General features: G+C 42.2%; 2 protein-coding genes across 2 annotated transcripts in view; one reads left to right on the top strand and one right to left on the bottom strand.

Moving 5' to 3' along the window:
• The first annotated feature begins 2,745 nt into the window (after positions 1–2,745).
• Positions 2,746–7,828, top strand: TCFL5 (transcription factor like 5). Its single transcript, XM_032198541.1, has 6 exons — positions 2,746–3,488; positions 4,621–4,807; positions 5,417–5,579; positions 6,205–6,445; positions 6,903–7,044; positions 7,715–7,828. The coding sequence occupies exons 1-6, from the start codon at positions 2,746–2,748 to the stop codon at positions 7,826–7,828; spliced, it is 1,590 nt and encodes a 529-aa protein (XP_032054432.1).
• Positions 7,829–8,740: 912 nt separating this feature from the next.
• Positions 8,741–20,184, bottom strand: part of COL9A3 (collagen type IX alpha 3 chain) — a 35,657-nt gene continuing 24,213 nt past the window's right edge. The window contains exons 23-32 of the mRNA XM_032198633.1: positions 18,165–18,218; positions 17,385–17,456; positions 15,538–15,573; positions 14,694–14,738; positions 14,058–14,090; positions 13,689–13,835; positions 13,226–13,280; positions 12,193–12,375; positions 11,841–11,918; positions 8,741–9,841 (exon numbers count right to left, since the gene is read on the bottom strand). Of these exons, the coding sequence (XP_032054524.1) occupies positions 9,666–9,841; positions 11,841–11,918; positions 12,193–12,375; positions 13,226–13,280; positions 13,689–13,835; positions 14,058–14,090; positions 14,694–14,738; positions 15,538–15,573; positions 17,385–17,456; positions 18,165–18,218 (879 nt within the window). The 3' untranslated portion in view covers positions 8,741–9,665. The remainder of the gene's footprint in view (positions 9,842–11,840; positions 11,919–12,192; positions 12,376–13,225; positions 13,281–13,688; positions 13,836–14,057; positions 14,091–14,693; positions 14,739–15,537; positions 15,574–17,384; positions 17,457–18,164; positions 18,219–20,184) is intronic.

Genomic DNA, 20,184 nt, shown 5'->3' with positions numbered 1-20,184 from the left:
ATGTCTCCATTTTCCTGTACTTTCCAGTCTAAAAGTGTTTTTCTCCTAAAAAAAAAAAAAAAAAAAAAAAAAAAAAAAAATTGTCACTGTTGTCAGACCCTGCTTATGCTGGTAGTGTATATAAGACTGTCCACTGAAAAAGGTATAAAACTGCACTAAGTTTGAAAAGAAGATTGGTAATACTTAATGTGATTCAAGAGGGAAATTTTTCACTGTGAAATACATTACTCTGCTACTTTTCATGTATTCTTCAAGTATGTAACTCTAAAGAATGAAATAAAGAAAACCCTGCTGGTTTACATTTTGACCATGTAAATTACAGCTGCAGAAGTATTTTGATATTTTTATAAAATAGTTTTGCAAATGTAAAATTAGATTCCTATAAACATTTGCATCTTGAAGTCTACATTACAAGTAGCAAGTATGTCATGTATCTCACTACAGATTTTACAGTTCACATTGGTGCATCTTACAAGTCCTTATACATCGAGGATTTGCTGGTTGAAATGATCGTCTGTATTCCAAACCTGTAGACAAAATGTTAAAATGCAAAGAGGCGGTATTAAATGCAAACATCTACTATGGCGTAAGATTTTTCTTAATGAGATGTTTCTAATTTAAAGACACATAAAAGTATGCAAAAAGCAAGTGTGTTTGTTTAGGTTTACTTGATAGAAATTTCTATAAATTGTATTTTATATGACAAAATATATCACTGTACATTAAAATATGGGACTTCACAGGTTTTTGTTACGATAAGTAGAATAAACATCTACAGTGAAACGTTGTCCATTTCTTAAATCTGTACATGTGTATTATTTTCTAACTAGCTTTGCTACTTCTCAACATGCCACCACAAGAGGCTGATGGCACACAAGTTTCATTTCCATCTGTTTAACAAAAGATATTTTACACGATGCCACCACGCCCAACTGATACTTCCTTGTAGGTGTTCTGAAAAACATGTGAAAGTCTGTTCTTGTGATTTTTTCTCTCAGTTCTAACACGTGCCCTAATTTATTCGGAAGATTTTGTTGTTTGAGTTACTTTCAGATTTTACACCAAAAAGATCTGGAGAAATGAATAATTAAGTAATTTATTTTGGCTTTGAGCTATGGAAATACTAGATTCCCGGACCTTTCATTGTTGTGAAATAGATGGGTGAAAGTTTTCTTTTTCCTTATAGGAAACACTCTTTTATCACAGATTAGTTTGGAGAATCTGTTCACCATTAAGGAACCGTAAATGCACCTCGCTCATTTTCATGGCATGATGCAGTAATACCACTTGACAACTTCGGAAGACTGGAAAGGGGCTTTTGAGTCGGTTTACATCAGAAAAGTTTTTACACACAGGTGCATTACCAAGGCGTTTACCTCCACCGTACCTGCGTGTAGCAGGCTCCTGCCTCCAGTGCTGCGGAGACGTGCTCCTCGGGGGGGGGGGGGGGGGGGGAGAGAAAGGCAGAAAGGGAGGAGAGAGCATCCTGCGACAAAGAAACAAAACACACGTGTTAATTTCAAAACATCGTGGCTTTTTTCTCCCACGATTTCCCCTCCTGATGGCTGGTGCGCGGGTGGGCAGCTGAGGCAGCCCCGGGGCCGTGTGTGTAGCCCCAGCTGGGGCCGCTGAGCTCCCATACGGCTTTTTTTTTCTTTCTTTCTTTTTTTTTTTTTTTTTTTTTTTTTAATAATTTTATTTTTATTTTGGCTTTATTTTGGCTTTATTTTTAGGCACCGGGAGCGGCTGAGGCCACACAGCCGCCGAAATGAGCGAGCTTCGTTGTGCTCAGCAGCTGAGCTCTGCTGCATGCTCTGCGGCTGCGGTTCCCTCAGCGAAGGCTTTGACGTTCTCCGACTCGTGTTAGGCGATGCATTCCTGCACCGTTCGCATCGAATGGGGAGGCTTGACGCAGAAAAACAAAAACGAACAAAAAAAAAAACCCTTAAAACCTTTGCAGCCCTTTCTCCCCTCAGCGCTCCCCCGCCTTCCCCTTGCCGTTCCCTCACAGACCGCGCTCTGCGCGCCCACCCCGCCACTTTCTCCACAGCCTAAACTGAAACAAAACGCAAAGCCCTCGAAGCCGGGACCAGCAAGGAGGGCTCAGCACCCGTCCCTGCGGGGCTTGGAGCCCGATGGTGCCCGGCAGGACGGCGAGGGGCCGAGCCGCCGCCTCATGGCGGTTGGCGAAGCCGCCCTCAGGGCGCAGGCGCCGGGAGGGCGGCGGTTGAGGGGCGGTTGGCGGCGGCTCTTTGGTCGGCCGGGTGGGCTTGGAGCTGCCCCGGGGGAGCCTTCGGTCCCCTCAGCGCTAGGGTGGGCTGAGGGGGCGGCGGGGACCCTCCTGGACCGAGCCCGGGGGTTCCTCGACCCCTCTCCGTCCCTCCACCGAGGGGCTCCCCCCGGCTGTTCTCAGCCGGAGCCCATCTCTTGGCGTCCCCCAAGGGTCCCGGAGCGGGGGCTGCTGTGAGGGGGCTGCGGGCGAGCAGGCAGCCCGGAGCCCCCCCGGGTGCTGGCAGGTGAAATCCCTCCCGTGAGCAGCGGTGTCTGGAGCTGGGGGTGCTCGGAGCTGGAGCCTTGAGTCCTCGTGGTACTGGAGTTACAGAATCTGTATTACGTTTATGTATTGCTATTATTGCTTTTTTTTTTTTTTTTTTTTTTTTTTATGGCTGTTATTGATAATTTTTACGGGTTTTACGGTTTAGCGTTTGAAAAAGGTGTTGGTAACTGGTTAGGCGCGCTGTAGGCATGTCAGGATCAGGATCAGCCCCAGAGGAGCCTCGGACCTCCAGTCCTCCCAGCACGGCCAGCGCTCCCCAGCCCGCTCCGGCTGCTGGCGGACCTGGAGGCTCAAGCAACGTTGCCTTTGGTGAGCAAAACCTTAGTTTTACCACCACAGACCTCAGCCTGGTGGAGATGACAGAAATAGAGTACACCCAGCTCCAGCACATACCTTACTCACATGCGGAGGGACAAGCTGCTGAAGGTGAAGTAGAAGCCAGGGTCGGTTCTGCTTTCTTAGCTGGCAGCTCTGCAGAGCTGCCTCTGCCCCAGGCCTCGGCGAACCCCGGTCAGGATGGGTGTTCCTCAAACAGCTCTGGGAGCCGGGCGGTTTTCCCGGTTATCTGCCAGTCAGCATTACCCCCCGACGGCAATTTGCTAAGTTCAAACCCATGTGTGGGCCATGTTGACTTCCAGGAGCTCAGAATGATGTTACTCAGTGAGTCCAACCCCCCTGCGAACCAAGCAGATAAAACGCCCAAGGGTAGTAGCTCTGCAGAAGTCGCAGGACACAGTTTAGTAAAGGTTAAACATGGTGACAGTTCTGTTGGGACGAATAAAGAAAACATTCCTGTCGAAAATTCGGCACTGCCGTCAGAGTCTAGATCTAAATCTGCAGTCAGAGTTCGATTGGAAGACAGATTCAACAGCATCCAGACAGAAAACCCCAGATGCCAAGAACCCCAAGAATCTGGAGTAACTCTTAACAAGTGTGTTGTAATTAATTTTAGCTTATGTTATTAAGATACGTATTTTCATAGAGTTGAAAACTGTTTTTCTAACTAAAAGTACTTCAGTACTTCTTTAATACACGAGCTGATGAGTTGGGCTTTTGTAAACTGTGCCAGTCACACGTGGCTGCAACTCCACTGACCTCTGACTACTTCCTTCCCTATATTGCATAAATCACAGAATCACAGAATCACAGAATTTTCTAGGTTGGAAGAGACCTCAAGATCATCAAGTCCAACCTCTGACCTAACGCTAACAGTCCCCACTAAACCATTTCCCTAAGCTCTACATCTAAACGTCTTTTGAAGACTTCCAGGGATGGTGACTCCACCACTTCCCTGGGCAGCCTGTTCCAGTGCCTCACAAACCTTTCAGTGAAGAAGTTCTTCCTAACATCTAACCTAAAACTCCCCTGGCTCAACTTAAGCCCATTCCCCCTCATCCTGTCACCAGGCACGTGGGAGAACAGGCCAACCCCCACCTCGCTACAGCCTCCCTTGAGGTACCTATAAAGAGCGATAAGGTCGCCCCTGAGCCTCCTCTTCTCCAGGCTGAACAAGCCCAGCTCCCTCAGCCGCTCCTCGTAGGACTTGTTCTCCAGGCCCCTCAGAATGTGGTTACAAAATTAGTTAATTTACAACTTTATTCTTGATAACAACACGTATCATAAATAGAGGCGAGAGAAGAACATGACCTACTTTAACTTGCACCTTGTTGAAAGCAAGGTAGCTTTTGATCCTAATAAAACGAGGAGAAGTTGGTTGTTATAATTAATGATATAACTTGGAGGCCTCACTGTGAGGAAAAATTTCCAGCAATAATACTGCCCTGTAACTGTATTAGTGTGCTGATAAAGTGTTTTATTGAGCCATAAAGCAGAATAAGATACCTTGCACAGAATAAAATGCCTTGTCAGCTGATTTTATTTTTTTTTTGTCGGTGAGGTAGGAGATACAACAGCAGTAATGATTTCTTTTTACAGTAAATGGAAGTGGGTTCTAGGTGATAGTTACTAGACCATGTGTAGCTATAAACTTTTCTATGCACCTTGTTTTTCAAGTAATCAGTCTTGTATGTTTTTTTTGTTTGTTTGTTTTTTTGTTTTTTAAGTTTAGTAACATTGATTCGACAGCCAACAGAACTGATAGGTGTTCCTCTTCATCAGCATCAAAACAAGTGTGCTACATTGGTGAAAAATAAGACCGTACCTACCGCACCTTCTTTACAGTTCACGTATCCATTGTTTACTATGAACACGTGTTCTGCTTCTGGGAGTGCTAATCCTTCACAAGCACAGGTAGGTAGATAATATATTCTGCACTGGTTGTACTCTCCTGATTTCCAATGCTAATAGTGTTAATCTTTTGAATGTCATAGACTTCTAAAGTCTTGTGTTAAAGTGTGCCTTGGTTTCAATAGGCACGAGTAGTATGATCTATAATTTAATTAATTTATTAATGTGTTAATCTGTAATGCTATCTAAAGTAATTCAAGCCATTGTGTGGTAGTGTCATTTGTAAGTGTGCATCGGATATTAATCAGTAGGCCATTAGATTTCTTAAGAGAAAGATTTTATTTTAGTATATTGGCTTCACTTATTCAAGAGGAGAAGATGTTTAAAAAGTACTTTTTTTTTAAATAAAAAAAATAGAAAAATACTTTTTTTTTTTTTTTTTCCCCCCAAACTCACAGTAAGCTCTGAAGCAAGAATGATAGTATGGCACTCAGGAAATCTCAGAGTTGTATTAAAAAAAATAAATCATTCTGTTAAAATCACATGCAGAAGTAATTGAGATTTCTCATACGCCATTGAATCAGGAAGCTAAAACTTAAGAAATTCACATGAAGATATCAAAATTCTCCTTTTTATGTAATCCTCTAAATATTTCATTTTTGGTTTTCACAGACCTCTGGAACATCTTGCACTATCTTGGAAGCTGCCAAACATCAGGACCTTGGGATACCCAGAACGTTTTCTTTCTGTTACCATCAGGAAATTGAATCCACAAAGCAGACAGTAGGTGCTATGAATAAAGCTTTGCCTGAGGAAGTTTGGATTAAAGTTGGAGGTAAAACATTTGTCTTCTTTATACTTAGGTTTCTCTGTCCTCCAAATCTGTATTTTTTTTCCCGAATTTGTGTATTTTCCACGTTTAATGTGATTGTAGTTATTCACATGTGCTGTGGTCTTTGTCTGAAATGTACTGTAGGCAATATGGAACTAGATTTCTCCCCACCCAAAAAAGTTCAACACCTGTAATTTTAGCTATACTTCCAAAATTGTGTAGCACTTCTAGCTTGAAATGAGAAAACTTGAGGCTCTAAAGTATCTCTGAAAGGCTTGGCCTAAAGTATGTAATTGGATTCTTTCTGCATTTTTGGCCCCAAAGTTGATATAACAGATCCAGTTACCCAACTAAAGAACAGTTAAATTACTTCTTTAGGTGCTAATCCAAAGGCAGGCATGATCTCAGGAGGTTGGCTGAGAAAACAGAAGCTAGGTGGATTTTGGAACAGCAAGCAGTGCCTTGGGGCATAGGACACGTGTTACTGTAAGAGGCAGTCTAGGTTAGCCATAAAGATTCGGAGATTATTCCACATAAAACAAAAAAATAAATCTTCAATGATCAATATTTTCCATGATCAATAGGAGGGTTTTCAATGGGGTCTTTTCCTCTTTGTTTTGCAAAGAAGACACGTTATGCAAGCAAGCACTAAGCAAAAGAAGTTGCAGCCGAGTAAGCCCACTGGAAGCAAACGTAGATCGCAAACCTCTTAGTGACATTCAAAATATGTGTGATAGCCAGAGCGCTGCGCCTGCACAGGGCTCCTGGCAGTCAGCACAGTCCAACCCAAGCGTGCAGGTGCAGAGTGGTACACAGGAAGGAGTTGCTCAGCGAAGAGAAAGACATAACCGCATGGAGAGAGACAGAAGGTAATTTCTATGAGAGGCTGCAATACAAAGTTTTTGAAGGCTAAAATACTGATACTGTAATACTCCCATCTTTATCCAGAGGTAGAGGTAAATCTGACACATTTGTTTTACTCACAAGAAAAAGAGATGCAAGTGGTGAGGGTTTGGTGTCAGAGGAAAGAAAAATTATGTTTAATTGTGGGCTGCTTTGTTGTTTTTTTTGCTCTATAAACACAAAGGGTATTTTAAAACATTTAACCAGCTCTAGAATGATAAGGAAACTAACATGCACATAACATGACTAATTTACAAATGTAAAGTTTGTAGTGAACAAAAGATAGCTAGATTAAAATAGAACAAAATGCAGTCCCCAAAGTTTGTGGCTTGTAGCAGATGCGAGTAGTCTTCCTTCTTTATTTTTTATTTTTTTCCTTCCTTCTCTCCCATCTGGATGATAACCTCTTGTATTTGTCTTTAGGCGCAGAATCCGGATTTGCTGTGATGAACTGAATCTGCTGGTTCCATTCTGTACCGCTGATACTGATAAAGCAACAACATTACAATGGACAACGGCATTTCTCAAGTACATTCAGGAAAAGCACGGCGATTCGCTGAAACAGGTTCGAATCCAGTTTCTTTTTTGTTATTGATAGAACTGTGAAGCATTTTAAAGTTATTGTAATGTAGCTCATAGTATATGGGATGCTTCTGTTGGATGCTATTTGTGAAGGATCATTGAGCTCTCCTTTTTGGTTTGTTTTTGACCAGCTGCCCTCAGAACAGTTTCAGTACAGTAGTGTGGTATCCTCAGGGTTTTCAAATTTGATTATTTTTTAGCTAGTGTCACGCTCAGGAATTGTGCTGTCTGGACGTTGTAGAATTAGGGTCTTGAGTCCTTTCTTTTTTTCGCCCCTCCCTTTTTCTCTATTCCCGTTTTGTTCACAGAGGTATCATCTAGCTAGCTTGCATGAACAGGTAGCTACATGGTGGGGTTCGGGAGCTGAATACCCATGGTATCTCAGAATGGATGAGAGTAGGAAAGGGTTATATGCACTATAAGATTTCATGTTCCTACTGCAGTACTTGCAGCCCATGAGTAATTCTGCCTCTGCCAAGTATCTTAAGAGAGTAGCTGGAGTGTGTATAGGAAAACCTTGTCAAGATACTGGCATAGCCGCTCAGCAAAGAAGGTGTATCTGGGTCTTTTCAAGACACTAGTGAAACAAAAACATACGTCTCAAGTAAATACTTACATTAAGCATAATTATTTTTTATTATTTTGATTTTTAGGAATTTGAGACTGTGTTCTGTGGTAAAACAGGCAGGAGACTAAAAATAGCAAGTTCAGACTCGTTTGTAACGTGTCCACTGCAGGAAAACATGCATGGAGACCAAGTAGCTTGAACTGACTGCTTTGAACTGTATGGAAAGCGTGGATAAATAAGTGACCCCCGTTTTTTTTTTCCTGTTTACATGCTGGGATTCATCTGATTGTGATGAATTTGATATGCTCCAGGAGTGACTTTCAAAATATAACTTGTAAAAATGCATAAATAGAGCTTAACAGAAAACAGTCTTCATTCAAAATGGAAATGAAAATTGACTGCCAGCAATATAAATCAGTGTTCTGTTAAAGGGGCTTTGGGACTAGAGGCAATAAGAAATTGTCGTGATGCCTTATTTTTCTCTTTTTGCTCTTTTTCTGTTTGTGGTTGTGCTCTTCTTCCTTTATTTTTTTTTAAGGTGATACAGTATAGTTAGGACTTGTAGAACATCAACCTATTCTGTTATTTTAATGACTAGAGGCAAATGTATTCTTTAAATGTAAAAAGGAATTAAAGGTACCATATTATAATGCCCTTTTTTTTCTGATTAAAAGTTTAAAGGTTATGTTGGTTAATCGAGTAAGTGCATAGTTACAACTGTGCTGCTATTATGGCGTTCATGTTTGCCATGCATAATTTAACATTCATCACTCTAAAGAGTAATGTAAAGCTATTACCATTGTTTTTATAGTGGTGCATTACTTTAATGCCTCTCACACAACTGCCCAGCAGTTTCTTGTACTGGTAAGTCCAAAAATGGCACATTATAACCAGCAGATTATTAAACGCACAAACTATTTTAGTATTTAAAGATTAATATGTCTCTATTGTTCATAAGCTTCAGCATTTAGGGCAGAGATAGACTATTGTGTGAGCTGAAAGTGGCTTTATTAATTTTGGTGATAATAGATGATGCCAGCAGGTTTTAAAGTACAAAAAGATCTCAAAATAAATACTATTTTAAATCACGGATATTGACAATTTTGCAGCATTTTATTTCCAAACAGTCCTAGTAAAACCAGTTTTGGAATATAGAGTTCATCTGAGCATTTGATGTGTATAACGACACTTATAACAGCACAAAGAAAAGGTTAAAAAAAATCTCCTTTTATTTTTACAACAGTTCATACAGTTGTTGTTTTTTTTGGCTGAACTTTAGAAGAGCATCCTTTCTTATTTGGGGTTTTATTCACAATTACTGTGCAAATAGCTTACGTAGAGGTCGTGAAAATGCTGTTACTTAACTTCCTTTATTATCATATGGAAATGTACAAAAGCTCTCCCCTGTAAGTTAAAATATATACATTGCACCTTTTGCAGAATTTGATTGCAAGGGCTTAGTATTTGCTATGTGAGATGCAGTCTGAAAACAGACAGCATATCCGTAAGCTATGTTCTTTGCCCAGAATATTAAGATATTCAAATACTGGCTATTTAAATGCCTAACTGCCACTGATGTAAGTAGCAGCCAGGTGCTTGAATACCTTAATGGTGCAGACGTAGTGCACAAACCTGTGTAACTGAAGTCAGTAGGAGCAGCACCAAGAATTCAATTGCCAAGGCTCAAACTTTTATGCAGAATAGCCATGGTGATCTTTAGGACAGCTAGGGAGATGATGGTGGAAAGGAATGCTTCCTCTCGCAGGTCTCTTCAGCAAAGGGAGAAAGGGAAGGTGAGGTTGTTTAGCAATAAAAATTCTGGAAAATAATCGGGGGAGGAAAAAATACTCATAAAGCATCTTTAATTACAGTTGTCATCTGATGCTTTCTTTTTCATAGAACTGAATGACTGTGTCAAAGTCTCCACTTAATATAATAGAAGGAACATCTGTCCATTTATCACTAGGAAGATTCTGTTTTCTTACAATGCACTCTTTATTTAAATATTCAGTCACTTCTCCACTTCTTGTACTGTTTTATGATTTTTTGGAAGTTGATGCTCCAACAGCTCCCATGCAAGCCGATGTGTCGCATATTCCTGGAGTTCCCTGAGCCCCAATAGCACCAGGAGTACCAGGATCCCCTGGAAGACCGGGTTCACCCTGAGCACCGTCACGACCATTTTTACTAATTCCAGGTACACCAGGAAGTCCTAAACAAGAAGGGGAAAAACATTAAATGAAATATTTCCTGCCTTTCATCTAAAAAAAGATATATACATACATATATAACTATATAAACTTATATATACATATGTAAAAGTAGTATAAATATATATTACTTTTAGAGTTCTTAATATACTTGGAGTGTCTGTTTATCAGACTTGTTACAGCCTGTTGAGTGCAAGGTGTTGAATAAATTTGGCCTGAATCTGGAGGGTATCTTTTGGTTTACTGGAATTACCCGAGTACAGCTGAAGGCAGATGTTTAGCATTGCACTTTTGTCACTGCATGTGTCTGTTTTGACTTTTGCTGACCAGTGTGTTTACCTTAGTGTGTGACTTCATGAATGACAATGGTTAATTTGTAATCAGAATTATTTTGCAGGGTCTCTGAAAAGTTAGCTCAAGGGATGCTCCCGCTGTGTGAGCTCACAGCTTGCTGACTGTGCCAATAGGAGCGCTTGTGTCTATCCCTACTTCCCAGTCCCTAGTAGGAGGCAGCGGCATTTTGCTGCTTCAGTTCATTGCACCTCTCAAAGTCTAATCATAATTAAGACTCTGAATAAGGGAAAGAGAGTAGTGAGTGATGATACAGAACCTCCTTGGTACTACAGATAAGTAACTTCCTGTATACCTGTGTCTAATTTCAAAAATTTTCTTAGGGTGAAATACATTTTGTTTATTGGCAAAAACTATTTTTGCTTTGGGAAAACTTGAGCTATTCTTTTTTTTTTGACAAGTTATTTCTATAACAAGAAGCTACTGAAACTTTTTTCAATACTGTAAAATAAGATTCTGTTTCCTCAAAGGACAGCTATATGAACAGATGATCTATAAACCTGCATTCTCATCTTAATTGCGATAAAGAAATGGTGCCTGACTGTTTTCCTTAATTGCATCTACTATTCTTATACTACATCTTACATTTCATGAATAGGACAAATGCTCTCAATATCTAATATATAAAAATAGCATCTTTTTACTCGCTTTGGAAAAGAAGATATTTATGTATTAATGCAATTATTCTATGGAAAAATCTGAGAGAAATGAATATACTGTTTTTATGAAAGTATATGGATGCAGAGCCTGGTTTTGGTGCTTGTAACTTATTCATTGCGAAGATGTAATCACAATTAGAAAAACTGCTTTAATAGGCAAGCAAAATAAAAAATATACTTTCAAACTTTCTAATAGATATTCATTAATTTGCAGAAATGAATCTTTGAGTCCTCTGATAAAGGATTTATGGAACTATAGCCAAATACAGAGCAGTAACACCACTGTACTCTACAGCTGTAGACTAAGAAGTTATATTTATTTCTGGCAAAATGAAGTAACATCCCTGATTTCTCTGCAGAACTTGTTTAAGCCAGAGACATGAATTCAGTTTTGCAGGACTATTGCTGCTAGTCCTGCATGCTGTTTTCACTGCAGGCAGTCTGTATCAGAGCATTGCAAAGACAAATGTCCCTCTAGACCGAGAGTGCAGGAAACAGGCAGCAGGAATGATTCTAATCTGAAGCCAGAACCTCACTGGTGTTACACACCTTTAAACCAGATGATAAGTAGTATATCAGCTAAGTGATTATTATGTATGAAGTGCCACTGACAATAATAACCTGCTGATACTGGCAACCACTTGAGAGTAGTTCTGAAAGGTCCTGACCTTCAAATCTGTAAAAGCTCCTGACCTTTCACAGCCATTAGTGGAAGGAACCAAGAACAAATGAGGAGTCTGGTTGTCCCAGCTGCCTTTTTTCTAAAACATTCTCCAAAACATTTAGGACTAGATGGGAATGGTGCAGAGAGGGGATGTACTAGTTAAATTCCACTGTTCAAATTGTGTGCACCTGCTGTACCCAGAGGAAAACAACCCTACTGTAACCGTTACATGGACAAAGGGACTACAACATAGTGCCAAAAACATGCAGACCTGTTCTTTTGCCTTTACTTTAGTTATGGTTCATTAAATTATTTGCACAGCCTTACCTTGAAGTCCTTGATCGCCGTCGGGTCCATCGATACCTTGTCCAACGGGTCCTTTATCTCCCTTTTCACCAGTGTCACCTTTAATCACAAACAGACAATTTCAGCAAAGAGTTGTATACAGCAGCCAGATCTGAGGACAGGGAGGGAAAAGATGAAGAGGAACTCAAAATCCTCAGGATACTACTAAGATCTCTGCTCGCATTGCATCCTAAAAGGTGCGAGCAGAACTGCCCTCCAGAACTCAGGCTGCCAAAGGCCTGATTCATTCCTCTCCACTGCTGCAATCAGTACAAGTTTGTCATTTTGTTTCAGTGGGCATCAAAGAGAAAGGGCTTGGTTCAGCCTCACTTACCTCTGGGACCAGGATCCCCGAGCTCTCCTGTTGGCCCCCTGTAGCCAGGAGGCCCACGAGCACCGGGATGCCCAACGCTTCCCGTAGCCCCAGGAGGACCGGGGGGCCCAGCCGGGCCAGGCCGACCCGTCATTCCTGGAGACAAGGGCTTCCTCAGGTTAGCAGCTAACTGGGCAATTTGATCTGAAAAAGGAAAAAAAAAAAAACAAAACACACCTAAATTAAAAACTGCACGTCCAACATTTTCACCCTTTGCTCAGCTAATTATCATTTACCCTCAAATGTGCTTAACTGAGGGAACAGTTGAGAACTGGGTATCTGGCAACAAAGCAGAGATGCACGCTTGTGCAGATCTTGCCCCCTGCCACTCCTCCACACTTGGAGCTTCTGGCAGGAAGCAACTAAACACTGCAGAATCTGTCCTGTCAGCTCATCCGCAACATTTTAATATCCACTGAGGGAGATTTTGGTCAGAAATCTCTAGGTGTTTTAAGCCATTAATATTTTCCTGGTTCCTAAACCACTTAAAAAGATAATGAGTGTTCTGGAAAAAAATACTCAAAACAAATTTTCTGAAACAAGCAATGCTGAACGTAATCTCTAAAAGAAATACATGAAGTTCAAAGAAAGAAGGCCTCTTCTTGGGAGCTGGCACCTGCCTGGTGCCTGCTCCAGGGAGGCACAGTGTGCCAGGGAGAGGCAAGCTGGAAGGAGGAGGTAGGAGCTGAAGCGCAGAACGATGCAGGCTGGGGGACACACTTGCCCACGTGTACTGCCAGCTCTGTCAAAGATTCTTTCAGCATGCTTTGTGTATTGCCCTGATGAATCATTTAAAAAACACTAATTTCAGAATAATGAGACAACCCAGACAAATGGTGACCTCCTGAATAATTTCTCTACATTAAACATCAGCACATTTTTCCTAATTAAAGTAGAAAAAATAACAGATCTCAGCAGCTGTCTTATGTTTGGGATCTCCTCATCTTCAGCTAAATATGGTAATTGAAGTGAGTTTTCTCCCAGTAATACTCACCATTTATCATCTCCCCGCAGAGTTCTCTTATATGTTGTTCACTGGCCTCTTTGCCCTGCAATTAACAGAAGAATGTTGCCTTATAAAAAGCACATTGTTAATAATTATCACTGACAGAAGCTTCAGGACATGAAACTCGTTTCCAGCAGCTCAATAAGAAGCGTAGGATCCTGCATGAAGATGAGTTTTTGTTCCTCCTCTTCAAAAGATGATGGCTTCAATTTAGGAGCTTTGTCACAACATTAATGGCAGAAATTAATTTTAATGTTTAAGGCCAGATATTTAATCTGAGGCTTACTTGGCCTTTCCTGAGTAATTAAACATGCTCTGGACTGAGACAGAAGCCTAACATTTGAAGTACTGGTTAGGAATTGTATATTTAAACTTCTAATTCACTTTTGCAATGACCACTGTGACTTGCAGCCCCTTCCAATGGATGCAAATAACACAAAACAATACTTACAGGAGGCCCAGGTTTTCCCGTGATGCCAGGAACGCCTTGCTCCCCCTGATGGCCCATGGGCCCTGGGTGTCCTGGAATCCCTGGAACTCCAGCTGTCCCGTTAGGTCCCTGGACACCTTTGGGACCAAGTTCTCCTCTTTTTCCTGGCTGTAATAAAGAAGAAGAAGAAAATTAAACAACGCAACACGAGACATGGTCCATTATTTTCTCATGGGGATTAATTAAGCCTTTCTTCAAGTCTCTCTAACTGATCAGGCTGACCATGTGTGTTTAGAAGATAGTTTGTGGAGATACATCACGGAAAGATACAATAGCCATGTTTATAAACAAAATGTTACTGGGCACAAGTCTGCAATGCCTGATACATACCTCTCCTTTTTGGCCGGGGGGACCATAGGGACCCTGTTAGAAAGGAAAGGGAGATATGAAAGAACAATCCTGCAGAAAACATGCACCCAAAGTCAAATCTCCCGCTCTGCAAGATGCAGGAAGCAGTGATGATGATCCACACGTGCTGGTCCCTAGCAAAGGGGCCAGGAGGCCTGATCCAGCCCTTACACAACTGGACCCGGCACCCTGACACTAACAGGCTGCCCTGGGTGGCAGCACTGAACGCAGCCTGGCCACTTCTCCAGATGGACAAAACCTCCCAGGGACAGAGCAGTGCCCACGGCGCCCTGTGGCTTTGAGGAGCAAAATGACAAAAAGTGCTGATGTGCCGCAGCTCGGCGAAGGCCACACCATCTGGCTACCCAGCCAGTTCCTCCTGAAGGGACTAGGGGAGCTGACGTGCCCAGAATATTATGGCTGGAAAAATCATAAAACCATAGAATATCCAGAGTTGGAAGGGACCCACAGGGTTGGGTTGCCTTCTTTTTGCAGTCAGTGGTCTGATGATGGTGGTTGGAGCTCTTGGATGGTTAATTCTAACTGATCTTATTGGTTCTTGAACCACGGTTCTCCAGACCCCTCTATTATCTGAGAATTCAATGCAAGGACACCTACCAGTTCTCCTTTGTCACCTGGGAGGCCATCTGCTCCAGCAATGCCCTGAAAGGGAGATAAAAGAATTAACGTGGTGACAGCAGCGCGTGCAAGTCAGGCGTCAGTGGAGGCAACACAAACCACTGCACTCTCCTTATTACATGGCAATTAGAGCACATGATGAACATCGTTATGGCGACTATATGGCTTTAGAGAGGAAGTTATTTCAAGACAAACAGAGGTCAGCTTGGTCTTTGCCTTAGCAACACAACAGACCTCACAGGCACTGAAGCTGGTAAACAAAACACGCAACGCTTGTTGGCAAAGCACTTGTTTTCTGCAAAAACAACATCAGGCATTGCTAAAACAACGTCAGACATAAGCTATACATTTGATGAAAACTGTCTCAAAAGCTCATCACTGAGATGGATCCAGCTGTGGAAGCTAAGCAGCACAAAATAAAAGATTAAATTAGTCTATTAGCCTGCCAAGCTCCGAGGCTAGGACAAATCCTCTCCATTAGTCACAGGAACAGCCCTGGTGAAAAGCTGAGCTTCCAAACTTAACTCAGGAGGAACACTAATGTGAGGAGCTTATATACGGCGTGCCTTATGGTTACAAAATAAACAAGAGTCCAGCATTTTTATTGCTGCATTTTCTTATGTCTCCATCAGAACAGACTATATCTCTCTTGCCAGCATCAAAAAAATAGAACAAAAAGTGTTTTATTGGTGTCTGCTCCTGAATACTTTAGTTTGAGGGAAGGAAAAGCAGGCTGTGGTCTCAAAGGCTGCACCTCAGCTATGGTTTGAATGTCTCTGTTGACTGCAGCATGAAATTCATCACAAAGATCAGCTACACTTACCTGGTTACCTTTGGGACCAGTAACACCGGTAGGGCCCTGAAAATAAGTAAAAGACGACAAATGAGCTCAAAGTGCTTTTCTCCTCACCCTTCACACATTCATTCACACAGCAAGGGGCTGGGAAGGAGCCTGCTAACTGAAGTAGGAGGGATCAAATCTCATTCATACTTCTCAGAAATAAAGGGATCGTGAGCATCCCTGTTAGCCTTGTAGCGCACTCTGCAGTCACCAGTGCGTGCTGTAGGGCAGGTCCTCAGCCTCATCCCACCGCAGCCCAGGCAGGATCCCACTCAGGCCTGGTGCTCCTCTCCTCCCTGAGTCCTCATCCTTCCAGGCCCTTCCTGAAGTGTTTTGGCAATGCACTGCTCCCCCCTGCCTAGCGTGGGTTATCCACACTGACCTTTTTTCATACCATCTTCCTCCGTTTCCTAAATGAAGCTAAAATTAATTCTGTGCTTTACATCATAGTCTTTTACACCCATTTCACAAAACTAATCTTTCTTATCCATCCTGGGGCAGGAATTCCGTTTTTCTTCTGCCCTTCTGTTTTTCATCATTGTCATCTTGCTATCACGACTGAAATAGCAACTTTACAAATCTGCATATTAAAAAGTGAGGTCCCGAATGGTGCTGGTGGGTGACTGATCTCTGCCTTCCACACTGGATGATGTCAGAAGAAAAGTGAATTTACTCATGGTATGAAATAAATGAGAACATTCATTTTATATTGAGAACATTCATATTATGTTTTCTGGGGTTATCCTAACTTGCTGCAGCATGTTTTCCTGGGGAAAACTGTTAAAGAACTGGGGGCTTAAGAAACAATGAAGAATTACATCTTAGAGTAATTACATTTAACTTCAGAGCCAGAAATAAAGCCTAGATTTTTATTTGTTCCTGGCCCCCCTTTTTTTTAGGCATAAAATTTTCTCTCCCTGTGCTCGAAGCAGCTTTCTGGATAACTGGCAGCTCTGTGCAGGGGCCTCTGACCCTCTGAACACACATTTTTCACCACAGCAAAGCTATGAATTTGGGCAGGACCCCACGGCTCCACAATGACCCTCCTGTTTTACACTTCTAGGCTCACAGTCCCTCCGACTAAGGGGCTTTTTTAAACCTGCCCGGAGCCTGCACAGAAGGGTCTTTGTGAAATCCCCGTGGTGCCGCAGCGATCGTTTACACAGAAACTTCACCTTAAAGCTGGAGTCAAGGCTGCTGACGAACACACAGCTACTGTTCTCCTGCAAGCCCTGAACAAATGCCATTCACTCTGCTCTGCTGGCTTCTTTTAAATGAGAATGAATTCATTTAAATAAAAAGTTGGATTTATTCTGAGGTGTGGGGCCCAGGTGTGTTGCTGTTTAGAACAAAATCTCTGAGCAAAACGTAATTTAAAAAAATCCAGAAACCCTAATCAAGCATCTGAAAAACAAAAACGCATGAATCAGCTCTCATATGTCCATGTGGAGCTAGTCATTGGTGAAATAAGCACACAGAGCAGAAAAAACAATTGTCTTTTCTGGCTAGGATAGGATTCCAGAGTCTCTTTTAAGCAATCCATCCTGTCTAAAAATAGTGGGAGTTCCTGAGCTTAATTGGAAACAAGGACAGGAATATGAAGTGAGACAAAAGAGGGGATGCATGAATTCTGTTCCCTGCCATCTTGGTCTGCCTTGGGCATTCAGCAGTTAAAGGGTGGGCTGGGATGCCCCCAGTGGACCAGCCTTTTACCAAGTCTACTTGTGCTTGATGTAATGACGCCAGCTACATCGTGTCTGGGGCCCTGTTATGCTCTGATTTCACATCACCCACACAGGAATTAGGTACAGATATTATCTTCTCCTTACCCTGTCACCAAACTCTCCCCGAATTCCAGTTGGACCAGGAAGGCCAGGTTCCCCACTGGCACCTTTAGGACCCTGTTAGGAAAACAACAAAAAAGAGAGTTAGAGCTTAAAGTGACAGGAAACCCTGCACGTCTTGACCTCCCTGAGTTCAGCAGTACCAATAAAAGGTCTGAAAGGGTTGTTTGTCTCACTTCTCCCCTCTCCTTGATTCCCCAGGACCTAGGGACCGCTTGCATGGTTGGTACAACTTTGACTTCTGCCCCACCATGCGTCGCAACTGGTCGACCACACTGACAAGGTGCTCCAGCCTTCTGCTGGTAACTTCACACCTGTAACCCCTGATCGAGATGCTCCCAGACACAAGCACCATGCATCATTTCTCAGCCTGTTCACAGGGGAATGGAGAGTGGTTGTAAACTCTCCTTTGGAGAGGACTTGAGGAAATAGAGCCCCCAGAGCAGCAGAGGGGGAAAGGAGTTCACTGAAGAAATACAGGCTGAGGGTGTCCAGGTGGAGAAGAAAGTAAGGTGTCCTCATATAGATCAAGCTCAAACCCTTCTTATATAAAAATACTAAATATCACTGGTTCCAGCAGGCAGCTTATCTGGTCGTGTTCTTTCTACTGCACATGTTACGAAGGTGGTAACCTGGTCCTGGCAAGGTGAGATATTTCTTCCCATCAGCTGTTGCCACCAAATAATTGCCTTGCCAGATGTTTGCAGAAAGCAGCAGCCCACCAGAATGGGATGCATGTGAAATTACCCTGATCAGCATACCAACCTGGAAGCCTCGGACACCAGGAGCTCCTATCGGGCCTTGGAGACCAAGTGGGCCCTGCAAAGAGAAGGATAAGCTTTGGTAAGGAGCTCATTCAGGGCCAGATGTGTCAATTGTGCAGTTAAATTGGCTCAATTCTACCAGACAGAAAGTATGCTGTGACGTACTACAGAACACTCTTCCCAGTGGCGTTGCTGATACAGCCATTACAGTGGTGTTGGTGTGAACTGAAATTTGTATTTTACTAAATAAAAATAATGCTGTTAGTAAAAATATGATTTTGTTACCAAATAAAAATGCTTGTCTATATATATGCTAATGATTAGGAACATACCATACACCTGAATAGTACAGATCAGTGTCAGCAAAAGATGTAGGCACGACATAGCACAGACAATACACATTAAACGGGATCTGCTATCCCAGTGTTGTGCTTTTGGTCGATCCAGTTCTGTAAGGAACTGCTGTAAAATGGGCTGCATGCACTTAGACATGAAAAATGACAATTGCATCCACTTGCTTGGACCATTTCACAGCCATCTCTGCAGTGTGAAGGGACACAAATCAATTCCAAACTGGCTGCTGCAGATGGAGGATCAGTCAGCACAGCCTGTCCACTGTACCCAAGAACCCAGCCTTCTACTGGATTGCAGCAAAGGTGTGCCCTGTGCAAAATGGCATCGGTATTTTTTCCGTAAGTATTTTTTCTCTGATTGTTAGCCCTACAAATTCACACTGGTATCTGAACACCCAGTGTTTCACATAATTTTTTTTTCTGGTCATCACCAAGAGGAAGAGGAAATCCTCTTGTGATGTGTGACTCGATGTACAACCTAAACCAGTTGCCCTTATCCCTGCCTGGGTCTTGAGACCAACTGTGGTTGTAGCTGTGTACAAAAAGCAGGGTTTGTCCAGAAGGAGCCCATCTGCTGGAACAGCACAGCATCATCTTCAATGAGCCAGACGACTGCTCAGGTATGTCTGTGGCTGCTTCTGTTTTCTGCTTGTAGTTTAAAGACAAACTTTAAGAATTATAGACAGAGCTCTAAGACAGTTACATTAAATTATGTCAGAAATGACTCTCTTGTACTCCTGCTTTAAAGTTGTGGTACCGGATAAAATCTGACAGCCTCTGAATGGGAAGAAACCCTTGATTTGCTGTGACAGATTCAAATTGTTCTGAGCCAGATGGTCTTAACACAACACTGGACAAATCCTGCATCTCTCTTAGAACAGCCTAGGCTTAACGACATTTCGTATAAATTAGAACTCTACCAACACAAATCAGAAATTAGAAAGAAGCATGGCTCAAATGCTATTGCATCCATGTCAGAAGCCTGCACCAATGTAATCAGCTCAATTGCATTTGTTCTTTAGCTATAACAATCCAATACCTTGTGTGGGGCTGGTGATTTTGATGAAAAATTGCCAACATAAAAGCAAACATTATTAATTGAGTTTATTTCTAAGGCTGATTTTTTCCCTCTCCCTGGCCATCTAAAGAGCAACTGCTCACAAACCATAAATCGTTATACTGTTCAATTTCTTTCAAGTGGCACATACCAGAAATCACGTTAGACCTGCTGTAGGCTTCTGGATTTCAAAATGAGATTAATGAATGAAAATAAAATTAAAAAAAGCCCAACAAAACCACTGGAAGGTCAGGTCCAACCACAATGGCAGCACTAGCTGGGGAATGAGAAAATAAATGGTACCCTCGAATCTTCAGTATTATGAACAAAATCAAGTTTTTATCATCCTTATATCACTTTTTTATGATCCTTGCTGTTCAGATGGGACACAACAGGCAGCCATGCAGTTATTTTCAGGTTTACATTGCAACTCCCGTGGCTTTTTATTTCTTTAGCTCTGGGTTGATGCAAGAAACGCAATGAATGTGGGAACAAAATGCTCCATTGAGGACCACACTGGTTTCTAGCCCAGAAGTTTCACAAAGCTGTCAGTTCAGAGAGTAAACACAAAAATTGCTAGAGCTGTACATGGGTTGGTTTCCTAGTGGCTC

This window comes from Aythya fuligula, chromosome 16 (genome assembly GCF_009819795.1).
Source record: "Aythya fuligula isolate bAytFul2 chromosome 16, bAytFul2.pri, whole genome shotgun sequence".
Lineage (NCBI taxonomy): Eukaryota > Metazoa > Chordata > Aves > Anseriformes > Anatidae > Aythya > Aythya fuligula.
Note: the sequence above shows the minus strand (reverse complement) of the source record. Positions and strands in the feature narration are given on the sequence as shown.

Excerpts from the sequence above, each read along its gene's own strand:
- TCFL5 (XM_032198541.1), top strand. The coding sequence starts at position 2,746 with ATGTCAGGATCAGGATCAGCCCCAGAGGAGCCTCGGACCTCCAGTCCT. Across the intron at positions 3,489-4,620 it reads TCTGGAGTAACTCTTAACAA|TTTAGTAACATTGATTCGAC; the intron begins GTGTGTTGTAAT and ends TTGTTTTTTAAG. Across the intron at positions 7,045-7,714 it reads ACGGCGATTCGCTGAAACAG|GAATTTGAGACTGTGTTCTG; the intron begins GTTCGAATCCAG and ends TTTGATTTTTAG.